Genomic DNA, 13434 nt, shown 5'->3' with positions numbered 1-13434 from the left:
GTGGAGGTTCCAACCATGTTAACTGGGGGTTATAGGAGCTGAGATATCTGAAGGGCACCAAGTTGGGGTAATATACATTTATTAATATTTTCTTCCATTTGTCTAATAATTAATGGTTTAAGCATCTTTCTTCAATAACTGCAGATAGAGCATACTTCTCCACACAAATCCCATGATGGAAAGCTGCACCAACTCTCCAAATATGATGGTTTCCATAGATGCAAGGAGCACCTTACTCAAGAGGGTGATACTGAAAGCTGCTTTCTGAGCAAATGACTTCTGTGAATGTGGGAATAGTTTTTCAAACAGTGGGAGGGGTCGATTCTTTGGCCCAGTTCCTATGCCAGTTGAGAAAATAATTCCCACACTTGTAGAAGACATTGGCCCAAAAGCTTGCATAGAAGCTTCAGGTACCATCCTCTTGGGAATGAGCTTCACCACACCTCTTGAAACTTCTCTTCTAGAAGTTTTTGACAGCTTTCGGACATGGAATAGACAAGTGGAAATAGTAGGGAGGTGGGAGGTATCAGTAGTATGATAAAGAATCAATCTCTATCACTTTTAACATTTTTCTTTGTTTTCCTTCATCTATTCCTACTTAGAGAATGATATACTAGAAAAGATACAGAAAACCAAACATAGAGACTACAGGTGAAAACATTTGCTGGTAGAAGCCAGTCACCTGTGGCTACCAGCCACACAGTGATGTGAGAATTATTGTACCCTTTTATCTGAAATATGTGATAATTGTGGTGATAAAGTAAACTATGCCTCACATCCCAATGCCGTTGGATGTTATAGTTGAGTATGGTTAATATGTAACAGGTAGTCCTCATTTAGCGACCACAATTGGGACTGGCAACTCAGTTGTTAAGTGAAGTGGTTGCTAACTGAAACTGACTGTGCTTATGATCTTATTTCAGCTTTCCTTTGCTTTACAGACCTGTGAAGAAATGCGAGTATTGGTCATAAAGTTACTTTTTCACCACTGTCGAAACTGTGAATGGTCTCTAAATGAGTCAGTCGCTAAACAAAGACTACCTGTACTGAGTTTACAAGCTAATACACCACAAATTGCTGCCTTGATCCACATGGTGGCAAGGAGTGAATTGCTTTTTGACTGCTTCGGCCCAAAGTGTGGGTAAAAAGAAAACAAAAAACTTTCATTCCTTGAATCTCAACTTTTCAGAAAAGAGAAGCAAGGGAATGAAAATACACATTTCTTACTAGTGAGCTACAAGATTATAGCCAATAGACTCTGAAACATAAACTGCATAATCATTGAACAAAGGAAAATGTATAAGTCAGTATGAATTTGTTTACATCACAGAAAATAAGACAAGCATCTACAATGAACTTTGTATAATGGCACACCCCAACTGCCTCTCACAGACATCTTTGCCCAGGTGACATTATATTTCCCAGGCAACCTTACCATGGATTCTTACTGTTATTCTTTTATCTTACCAGAGATAATCTAGTAAGGAAGAAAAGTTAAAAGAGCTGCCCAGTGTCTTTTGGGTTTTCCACCTAAAGCATCCTGCAACTTCCAAAGGTTTGTGTCAAAGTTTGGATTAAGTTTTTTCATTTGCTTTTTTAAAAAAAGAGAAACTCCTCTACAAATGTCATAATAGAGATATGAAGATTTTAATCACATGCCCAAGTTAAAAAATAACAAGAGTTACTCTCACAGTCAATTATGTTGTCAAAAGTTTCATGCAAGTGCAGAAAGACTTGTCTCCTTCTTCCAAGCTTTTCACAACTGCTGGAGGGCTTGGGAGAGGTAGAATTTTCTCTGACTCACAATTGTTTGATAAAATGAAGAAAAAAGCTAGAGAGACTAGCTATTCTTTGTGATTTCCAACCCTGGTGCAAATGAGAGAAACCCTCGCTCTCACAGAGGTCACTTGCGTGCATGTGACAATGAGGGAACACTGCAGAGAGGAGTTGGTAGCAAGACAAAGAGAAACACAGAAAGCCAACATTCTCTTTGTGGACCTCTTCTGAAGGGATCTTCTGCCACTATCACATTAGCATAGCCTGTTTTTTGTTAAACTGATGCTAACTTCACAAGAATGCACTATTGTAGATCCAGATTAAGTAATTATGGGAAATTGGTATTATAAATCAAATACATTGGCAATACCCCTTTGGTTTCAGTAGCTAAAGATCGTACTTCAAGTTTACAGACTCTTTGAGTAAAGAATCATGGAATCAGAGAATGTATGAGTTGGAATAGGCTTTATAGTTCTCCATTCCACCTCCCTGCTCAGTGCAGAAATCTACTAAACCACCCGAGAGGTGGCCATCAAGCCCGTCTGAAACCCCCAGAAAGGGAGGGTATGTTGCTGTTCCAAGCAGACTGTTCCTCTGTTAACTGCACTTACCCATAGGAAATTCCTCTTGATCTCTAGCATAAATCTCCTTTCTTTTAATTTCAACTCATTGGTCATTGCCCTGCTCTTGCTTTCAACAAAGGACAGGTCTGTCCCTTTGACAGCAGTTGAGTTATTTGTAGATGCCTATGGGGGTCTCCTCTTTCTCTTTTGCAGGCGAAACACAGCCAGCTCTTTTAACTATACTTCACAGGGCTTCATCTCCAGACTGGTTATCATCCCTGTAACTTTTCTCTGAACTTGTTCTAACTTCTCTAGGCCTTGTCCCTTTACAAAAGTGTGATGCCTTGGGCTGAACAAGGTATTCCAAATGCAGTTCAGCCAAAGCAGAGTGCAATGGAATGATTACCTCCCATGACTTAGACATATATATTTTAAAAACCATTACCACTCCTTATTTTATTTTGGATTCCTTGCTACCTCATCTCCTTCTGAGCTTTCTGACTCCATCTTTACAGGCTTGAGCTATCAGTTTATATTCCTCCTTAATTATCAGCCTGCTTCCATTTCCTAAGTGTCTCCTTTTCAATTCTCAGTTTGTCAGTGAGCTCAGTATTCACCTCTACAATCCTCTTAAAACTTTTTTTCCATCTTTTCTTTCTCACAGAGATCGTTTGTAACTGTGCTTTCAATATTTCATTTTTCAAGGTCTTCCTCCCATTTGCTTCTCTACTGTTTAGGAATTCAAGCGTGGTATAAAACTCATAGTCTGCCTATCATTCAAATGTGTCTTCCTGAAGTCCAAGCTTTAATATCTCACAGCTTTTCCTTGTCTATTTATCTTAAACATGACATTGTCACTTTCCCTCAAGGTACCTGACATTTTCTGTCATTAACCAGTTCCTTTCTGTTGGTTAAAATTAGCTCCAACATAACTGACCTCGTTTCATCTTCTGAAAACTAACATTGTCAGAGGGAAATTAGAAGTCTCTGGAACACCCCCCCCCCACTCTTTGTTAATTTTCCAGCAGATATCTGGGTAATTTAAGTCTTCCACTGTCACTATATTCTTCCAAACACATTTCTCCCTGCCTTTATGAGATGCAGTCCATTCCTGACTAAGTATCTGTTACACTGGTGATTGTAGGAGACGACCCATGTTAGTCTGTGGTGAAAAAAAATCAGAAAGAGTCTGGTACCACCTTTTCCACATTCTTCCAGTGGAGAATTTTAATTTAGTTGATCCTTGTGAAATTGAGAATCCTTTCCATAGTTCTGGAGATAATACTGTATGATATCTTCTGTAAATTTCAGTGCAAACCCATTATAGTTCATATTCCTCAGATATAGCTAATCCACTTAGATTAATGGCTTTAATTCAAGCTGCCATGATAAAACGAGCTTGTTAACCCATGTTTTGCTAACCTATTATCTTATCAAAGAGCATCTGCTTCCCTTTATCTGTAACAAAGGAGTCAGTCCCCTCCTTTAGTATCCTCTTCCTAAGCATAATTACCACTATTAGTTCATCCTTTCATTGTTTGTTTGGACCTATGGAGATACTTTTGATAAGTTCCTTCCTGTTAGCTTTATTATATACAACCTAGAGGCTTTGAGCAAGAATATTACCCTGTTGGGCAATTGCCCCTGTAGAACCATAGGAAAAAGCACTGCTCAAGAACATATCCCAAACAAGATGCTTCCAGAGGAGACATCTATTATAAAACTGCACTGGCTCATTGATAAATTGCAGAGGCTTCAGAGATCATCATTTTCTCTTTGGAATAAAACCTGCAAAGGAAAATAAGTACGCCTACGCAGTGTGATTTGATTGGCCGTACCAAAAGCCATGCACTTGAAGGACCATAATTTGGAAGAAGTTGAGATACCTCAAGAGCCACACATATATAGGTCAAAAAAAGAAAAGAAAAAAAAGGAGCAGACATAAGCCTATAGCTTCAACTGAATTTAATGACTGAGCAGAATGCTTCCAGGTATCCACTTATCCTTCCAGCCAGAAGATAATGTGTAGTTCTCTCCTTAAAGGATGTGAGGTTTTCTCTTTTAAAAAAAGAAAAAGGAAAAAGAAACAAGAAGGAGCAGTGAGAAAATAGGGGCAGTTACAGTTGGTAGTCTACAAAATTCCAGGCACTGAGGCAGCGAGGTGGTAATCTAGGAATCTCATATGAAACCATTGTTAAAGTAATTCTTGCCCAAATTTGCAATACAAATGATGGATAGCCTTATGGTTTGGGTTTAATATTCCAAATCCTGCCATGAAAACAGTTATCTGTGCTTATTTAAACAGACGAAGTTAGGTTATAAAAAGGCCACTGATCAAGCAAATCCAACATGTCTTTTCTGGCTGATGATAGATCACCAAGGCTTCTCAGTGTTTTCGAGAATAATCTTTTCCAGAGCTTTCATCTTGGGTCCAATTAATGTTGAGAAACCAAGATTGAACATAACTTCAGTATTTCTTCTGTGACCCGAGAAAAGCAGGACTGTATCCAGTATTGCTGGAAAACTCCTTAAAACAATTAATGGGATTTTAATGTTCCCTGAGGGATGGTTTTGGTATCCAACTGGAAAAGAGGAAAGCTTTTCAATATATTTAGACTCCGTTTAAGCACCAAGGCCAGGGTGACATTGGCTATAGCAGAGATACATTTAGGTGGTAACCAATGCTCAAAATCCAAGTATTGTAGCAATCTTTAGAATTATTGTGAATAGGTTCTGTGGCATTTTTAAATTTGCAAAACGTTTTATGATTCTTATCTCACTCCTCATTACAACCTTATTAAAGATGGATTGTGATAAGATCAGTCATTTTACACATGGAGAATTGAAGTTGGACAAGATTACCCTGTCACTGTCACATGATCGTTACCATCTCCAACCTCACTCTTTGATATTTGCTTCTAAATGTACCCAGACATTCAGTTACTGTATATAGAAGGCCATAGCAAAGACAGACTGATCACAGGTAACATCTGATTGATTATAAGTAGAATAAAAATGCTGCTGCAGTGATACCAGCTGCTATCCACTGTATCAGGGTCCTGTTGATTTCCTATTTCCATTCAGTACGTAATGCACAAGAAATTATATGAATTGCTTTCAGGGAAAGAGCTGGAATGAATAGAGAGACAGTAAGCCTAATTATGCCACATTACTCATTTTCGTATGACTGCTCGAAAGATATAAGAAAAAGTTTTAGATTGGCCACTGTCCCATAGTCCCTGGCTTCATATTATATCATCTGACTTCTGGGTCTAAGGCCAGCCCTCTATTAACAATTAGACCAATTTTTTTAAATAAAGTTTTTTTCTACTCATAGTGAATACTTTCCATACAGATGTTTCTGCTGAGGAATATTGGTATATCTGCGAAACAAACACTTGTGTTTCAGGGGATTTGGGGGAAGGTTGTAGAATGTGATGACCATGCCTGTTTGTCCTTTATGAATGGGGGAAATAACCTAAACCATACATTCCCATGTGACTTTACATTCAAGGAAATATCTGTAGTAGTGGTTAAATAGCTTTTCAAGAAAAATCATGCATCATTACGTGTCATCACTAAGAAAACATTAACTTTCCATAGGAAGTAGTAAAAGAATGCCACATTGTACTGTGATAACATGTTGGCTCCTAATGTATTTTTCATTCAGACAAAGAATGTACTTAAAACCTGTAAAGGTTGTATTCTTAAGACTGGCATTTCAAAAGCTCAATTGCTATTGTGTCAGACTTCATTTTAAGGCACTGGAGGTTATGCCTGCATGTTTATCTATTTGTATGTAGACACAAGAATAGTATTCACATAGTTGAGAAATAAATGGTGCTTCTTAACATTAAAGCACAGAGATCCCAGTCTGATGTGTGTGTGAGAATGTACAGTATGTATGCGTGAGTTTTGAAGATTGGCATTCCTAGCCTGTTAGTGAAGCAATCCTTCAGATTAACATCTGTTTGCAGAGCATGAGGGCTTTGCAGTAACCTGCCTTGGAGAGCCAAAACTGTTTTTCTTTGAAAACAATCTTCTACCTTCCCTATGGGTTCAGTACATAAACAACTTTTTGGAGAAAGAGAGAGAGAGAGAACCTTAAGTTACTTGCAGCTTCCTTTTCCAGATTTCTAAAGGCTCATAATTCTGTAAAACTTTAATGGTGTTTTGGATGATAGGCTCAATCATCTGCTGAACAAAATAGGACTGTATGCAAATACGTCCTTGCAAGCCAGATGAGGCCCTTCTATGTTTATCTATTGAGAAGTAACATCACCCCCATCAATGACCAGGCTTTATAGCCATTGCACATGTCACATCTCAAGGGCCGCCCTAAGGTTTGCACAGTGAGTGGGGCCAAGACATGGGGTGGGGGGCAGTTTGGGAGATACTGAAATGGGTCCTTAAGCTTGTGCAAGACAGAAGGCAAACATTTTGTCCCTTAACATCGCAACACCAAAAAAATAAAAACATGCACACATGATCATCCCAAAAGTTGAAAGTCATAGCCCTACCTACTCTAGGGGTCTGGGGAAATGTTTGATGTTGGCAAACTACATTTTGTATACCAGTGTTATAGGGAATGAGATGGAAAACTAAGGTGATGGTATTTTGAAAAGCTCTGTTCCGGCCCATCTTTTGTTTAAAGGCTTTTATAGCCCTACTCACCCCATGCTTTTGACATCTGAAAGGCCAGTTTCTCCAATCTAAACCTGCCCATTAAGAATGATTTCATCAGAGGTCCTTCTTCAGGTATTACCTCCTTCTGACATGAGACAGATCATGGACACGGGGCTTTCCCAGAGGTGGCTGTCACATTGTAGAACTCTTTGTAGGCACTTCCACTACTTTCTTTTGTCATCACAAAACTGTATTCTATTCTCTTTGCCTTTAATGCTATTGGTGTGCTTTTATGAGAAGGGCTCCTCTTTTTAACCAAAATATTATTTTGTTATTGCCTTTATTTTATCTGAAATCCATTGTTAGTTTCTTTTTATGATTATATGGTTTCATTTGCATTGATTCTGCAGCATGGTAGAATGTAAACCTCAGCATAAATAACAATAGAGAATTCTGGATTGTACGCCTCAGTTGGCAGGTGGGCATATTTTTAATGGTCCTCCTTCCCCCCACCTCAAAAATAGTTCCCTCCGTGTAGAGAACTAGAGAGTCTAGGAAAGAACTTTGCTAAAGCTTTGTGATGTGTTAGACATGGGAACATTTTACTTAGGGATGCATTTGGGAACTTGACAGCTCACCCCAATCTGATGTGGCATATTTTAGAATGCTTTTACTATAGTAAATCACCTTATTTATTTGGAGTGTTTCCATGATCAGCTATAATGCATTCATAATATTATTCTGCATACTGTAATGGTTCTTCTTCATCAGCAATTTATACTAAGGAAATATATTTAACTTTCATATAGCGATGTTCAGTGGAATGATGCTACACCAGGATTCAAATCTAAGTTGTACCCCTGCTGTTTTCCAATAGTATAAGGTTGGATTCAGCAATGGTTTCAGAAGCCCTAGGCCAAAATAAGGTCAGCTGTGGTGCCAACCATTAGAAATGTGAAATGAAACCAGTTCATTCCCAGTAACAGAGTTATATTTACTTCTTAAAAAATAATTTAGAATTGACTTAACTATCTGATTGCCTTAAAACTTTTAAAATAGTATTTATCTGAATCCATAGAAGTGGCATCCTTATGGGCCACTATCAGAATTGTGCTAGTATTAGCACTTTCAAGAAACTATATTTCCCAGAATTCATTGGGGGAAGTCATGGCAACTTAGCTGATAAAATAAAACATGCTAAACTGATACTGTGCTCAAACAGCAACTACTCAGTGAGTGGACAGCTTTAATGTTATTATCCAGAGGGATGTTTGGGAAAATGAAGTTAAGCTGTCCATTGCTATTGTGAGTGCTGTGTAAAAATATAATTGTATAGGTGACATAAAAGTGTCAGTAGTGAGAATCATAGTCAATGACAATAATTCCTTTCCTCTCATTTGCATGTTGAATATTTCAGTTCAAATATATATATATATATATATATATATATATATATATATATTCATTGTACTTCTATACTGTTCAAGCACAGGAACATGTACATAATCTTTAAAAATTGTAGACACTTGCAAGGTTATGCTGGATTATTTTCACAAAGATTGTCTGATATTTTCAGAGCACTGTATATGCTTTTAGTTCTCTGTGTTGGCAGACACATCTTTTATTTCAATGAATGAAAGGCTAGTCTCCCTTCCCCTTCTTCCGTGCACCTACAGAGTAAGTTTACCACCAAACCCACACAATTGCCCAAGGATGGTGTATCAGAAGAAATATGAGTATATTACTAAGAAAAACCTCATGTTCTTCTATTATCTGGAAAAATATAACATTGGTACCTTTCAGCCTAAATTAGATCTGGCCATTGGCAATTCAGTTCCTCAAGTAGAAGATTAAAGCAGCAACTTATTCATAATAATACAACTCCAAATATCATCATCATTCTCACTATCATCATCATCACCCCTACCATCATCATCTCATGATGCCCTAGATCTGTCAGCTGAGATAGCCTTCCATTTCTTCATGGCAGACCACTTCTAGGCTGTCCTGTGGTCAAGATAAGAAGCAACTTCATCTTACCTTCCCAATTAAGGCAGCAAATTGATTATTGAGTGTCTTGATCTCCTCTTTCTCCTTAGCCCTTATCTCCTGGAGGGCTGGGTCAATGTCCAGGTGGAGTGGAGCCAAGAGGTGTTTGTTGACAGACACCCTTGGGTATGTATAATGGTAGCCATATCCTGTGAGGTTGGAGGAGCTGAAGTTTTGCCTGCTGGCTTCTCCGGTGGTAGGACTACTGCAGGCCCCATCCCTTGAAGAATGAGAAGAAGCGCAATCTCTTCTCCAGCTACAAGGGGCTTCTGAGGAAGTAAGGGAGCTGGCAGTGAAGTTCCCTGAATGACTTGTCATGGTTACGATGAGGGAACCCAAGGAAGCACTAGGCCAGCTAGCAGCTATTGAGAGAGTTGCAGCAGGTTGGGGAGCAGCAGTGAAGATTAATTCCTGTCTCTGCTGAGCTCGGTTTAGCTAATGAATTACAAACACCTGTTCTCCTATGCTCATAAAGTCAGGAGGGTGTGACTGTTGATGTAATCCAGATCAACCTGTTGGCTTTGTCTCTCCCTCCTCCCACCTTTTGTAGTTTTGTTTGTGAGGTGAGCGCATGTGCCCAGACACTTGTAGGAAGAGAAGGGGGAAAAAAGTCCAAACCTAAAATTACTCCCTTGCCTCCATCTACTTGTTTCCTGAGGAGAGGAAGTAAGGAGGTTTCCTCATGCTTAATGGCAAACAAGAGGTTTGAACAGAGACACCGTCTTGGCTGAACCTCAAGAGCAGAAAGCCTGAGAGAGTTGAACATGTCAAAACATTCAGGCCCTGCTTCTTCTTCAGTGACTGTACTGATCATTTCTATAGTAAAATGCCAATTAAAGATTTTGCAAGCTCAGTTCATTCAGTTTCAGGCAGCTTGAATACTAAGACAGATCATAGGCATTTTCTGTCTGCATTGTCTAATCAAGGCTTCTTGATTAAGCTGCAAAACAAAATTATTTCCCCCTATGCTTATAGGAAGTGGAGATTGTAATGTATGTAATCACATGGCTGTAGCTAAAGATGCTTGAATGCCTAATAAGAACTGAAAGCATTCGTATTTCCCAGAGAGTTGTTCAGATTGAGCTATCCCTCAGATTTTCAGGTGGAGTATATTTTTAAGGCAGTCTGACTTCATTAGAAAGATTACATGATATTTGTGGGTGGAGAGGGCTTAAAAAGTAAACAAAAGAAACATGATCGAACAAGTAAGCACATTATAAATGAGACATAGATGAAAAAATAAGAGTTCTGTCCATTCCTACATTTGTCATAGGAAGAACAGTTTTGTGACACTCTTAGACAAGGGTAGGAGAGTCCAGCCTGCTCTTTGTGTTTCATGGCGTTTTGCATGTTGCTAGCTTAGTACACTAGAGACATTTCAGATGAAGTGCAGGTATTGTAGCATACTCCCACAATACATCTCTTGATCTTTTACTTTGGACTTGGTCTCAGTTGCTCAAAAAAGTGGTCAGCTCAAAAAGGGATCAGAAAGCACTGTACTTCTTTTTTGGTGGGAAAATAGATCATTTCCATCTTATGCTTGTAGGGCCAACAACCACAGCATTCATATGACCTAGAGTGATGTGCAGGTCCAAATATGAACCTGATGCACAGTTATGCATGCATAACATCCCACTGAGATTAATCTGATTTAAATGTGCCTAATTTTAGCTGGATTTTGATCCTTATTTAAGGGTACTTACAGATGAGACTTTTAACATGCAAAACCTCTGCTCCTTCTCAAAATTTTAGAGGGTATATTTTCAGATACTGCCTTATATTTGTAACTTCCATACATTTTTCTGCCATTTTTTCCATCTTTTTTCTTACCACAATATAGGATTGGTAGTATAGAGGTGTTTACCTGGAAGCATCTAAACCGAGCAACCCTAAACTCAGATCAAGGTGTTCCAAAGTTGGCATGCCAATAAATCCTAAAGCCTGACTGGAAGTAGCTTGCTCAGGAGAGCAAGAAGAGTAAATATAAAGGTGCTCTTCCTGATTTTTCATTTAAACTGTCTCCCTTACTGCACTCAATGGAAATACATTCAGACCAATTTCTGAGCTAATCTATTCTGATTTGCTAGGACTGCATCTGGGATTATCTAGCCTGTCTCTGCCACACTCCCCTTTGGGGCTTGCTGTAGTTGGGGTTTCATTACCTTGTAAAAATCTGCTTCTAAAGAGGCACTGCACCTTAAAGCATTCTCCATCCAAAGTGGAGGAACGACATTAAATACCTGCCTCCATGAGATGAAAATTGCTTGAAGATTCTTGAAGGTGCAGTTGATTACGTGAATGGTAGGCAGAATTAGTTGCAGGTTATGTGAGAAGGTAATCTGGTTTCTATCTGGTCCTTTGCATTTATGTAGTATGTCATTATCTGTTTACCTTTACTTAATTACTATGAATATAGGGGAGAATATCTGCCAAGCCTTATGAAGTGGCTAACAAAACTTTAAGGGGAAAACAACTATTAAACATTTTGTTGAGGTTACTGACATGAAAGCTCTTTGTTTGGATTAGTAGACATTAAAAAGACTGGTTTAAAATCCGCAGGATGGCATTTGTGAGTTTTTGGAAAAAATCAATTGGCCTCAATTGTTGTTATGATAAATACATGGTGCCCCTGATGGCAAAATTACTGCACATCTGAAACCTGGTGTCTTATATTGGTGGGAAAGGTTTCATACCTTCTTCGCATTCTTTTGCCAGTTGTGCCTCACAATTTCCTCTCCCTGTATTAACTGCCATGGGGAGAAGAACTTCTGCTGGAATCTTAATTGGATATCTGTTTATTTGCTTTTTGTTCCTGGAAAGGAGGCCTGTATCTCCCACCCAGAACTAATAACTGATGGGACACCCTGGGCCTCCCCTCAAGCTTTTCTAAGTGCTTCCCTGTCCTTGCCAGATGCTTGAAGCTCCATGGTGATCTTGGCAATTCAGCGATATATAGCTTTATAAAATTAGCAAGTTCTACACACTGCTTGTTTTTCTACTCAGTCAAAACAAAATGTTGATCATGTTTTCTCTCTTACCAGTCTAAACGTGCCGAATCAGGGAACGGGATTACCTCTCTCTTAAAAAATGCATGGCCCAAAGCTGATCTGATTATAATTAATAAATTGTAATTGATATAAAGATATGGATTAAGTTTGACTTTGGTACACAAGTCATGGTTAGACATCAATTCAACTCTGCTGTTCTGTGGCTTGTCATCATGAAGCATTAAAGAGAGATGTGTAAGCATTAAAACCACTAGACCAGACACCTTCAGACTGGTTACACCAAGGATAACTGGTCCTTGGTGTAGGAGCAATGTTTTGGCTTCTGCTTCTTATTGGTTTGATTTCTGGATTTTTATTGGTTTGATCTCACCTGAAATATGGAAAATGGGATGTTCTCCAAGAAAGGTTTATGAAAAGAATCATAGCTGGCAAAAGATGGTGCACTGAGAGGATTATGTGATGAGAAAACCGTTCTAAAATGTTGTTTTAGGCTGCTTTCACAAAGGAGTTTAGATAAGCAAGAAGAAGAATGTTGCTAATGGGGTCAAGCATAATGCACAGTGCCTCTAGTCCATCACTAGCTTCTGTATCTCCTAATCAGGATGTGAAATTGCAGCAGACCTCACATAGGTGACCTACTCAAGATCCCAATATAGGGATGCCTCAATTTTAATAACTATTCCTTACAATTAGAGGAAAAAGTGAAAGAAAAATAAAAATGAAATATATATTTAAAAGCAAAAATAGTAATTGGAGTCAGCTGCATCATCTTTCTGGGCCTATACGAAATGGCCACTGTAGGTTCCCTTTTCCTTGAAGTGGCAGAAAGTTAGCCATTAGTCCTCTGTCTTTTTCAGAATGATTCTACTGAACACTGCCAGCGGCTTTTAGTCTCTGGGCTTTCACTGGATTGTTTCCCCTTTCCTTACTCTAAACCTCCTGTTTTCCCCTGTCAGTTTCATGCTTCAAAATCTTCCGTTCTAGGTCTCCGTTAGCTGCTTCTCTGAAGGAAAAGAGATCCGAACAGACTACCAATACAGGGCTATGTGTATTTTTCCACCTTCCATGACAAATCTTAACCACCCCCGTCCCCACCACCCAATTCTCCTTAAAGAGAGCTATTTCCCTTGTTTTTCATTCTTGGCATTGCTCTTCCTTCTTCCAGCATGCCCTTATCCTCATTCAGGAGGATCCAGGAGAAGGTAGGTCCCCCATCTTACAGAAGATTGAGATAGGGATGTAGTCAAAGTTTTCATTCAGAGATCCTGGCAAGGTAATCAATAGGGCAGGTCCTAGGCCATTCCCAACCTCGTTCAACTAAAGCTGTTCATATGCTAAACCTCCGTGCCAGGTTTCACTTCCTCTAACCATATGGAGCCCATCCAGCATTTCATCAGAGAACGTCATACTTG

General features: G+C 39.0%; 1 protein-coding gene across 2 annotated transcripts in view; it reads right to left on the bottom strand.

The window, feature by feature from the left end:
* KRT80 (keratin 80) overlaps positions 1 to 9416 on the bottom strand; it is a 44239-nt gene extending 34823 nt beyond the window's left edge. For both annotated transcript variants that reach the window (XM_063293762.1, XM_063293763.1), the window contains exon 1: positions 9006 to 9416. In XM_063293762.1, coding sequence (XP_063149832.1) covers positions 9006 to 9332 — 327 coding nt within the window. In that variant the 5' untranslated portion in view covers positions 9333 to 9416. The remainder of the gene's footprint in view (positions 1 to 9005) is intronic.
* Positions 9417 to 13434: the final 4018 nt, after the last annotated feature.

The sequence above is a fragment of the Candoia aspera genome, chromosome 2, assembly GCF_035149785.1.
Source record: "Candoia aspera isolate rCanAsp1 chromosome 2, rCanAsp1.hap2, whole genome shotgun sequence".
In the NCBI taxonomy this organism is placed as follows: Eukaryota; Metazoa; Chordata; class Lepidosauria; order Squamata; family Boidae; genus Candoia; species Candoia aspera.
Note: the sequence above shows the minus strand (reverse complement) of the source record. Positions and strands in the feature narration are given on the sequence as shown.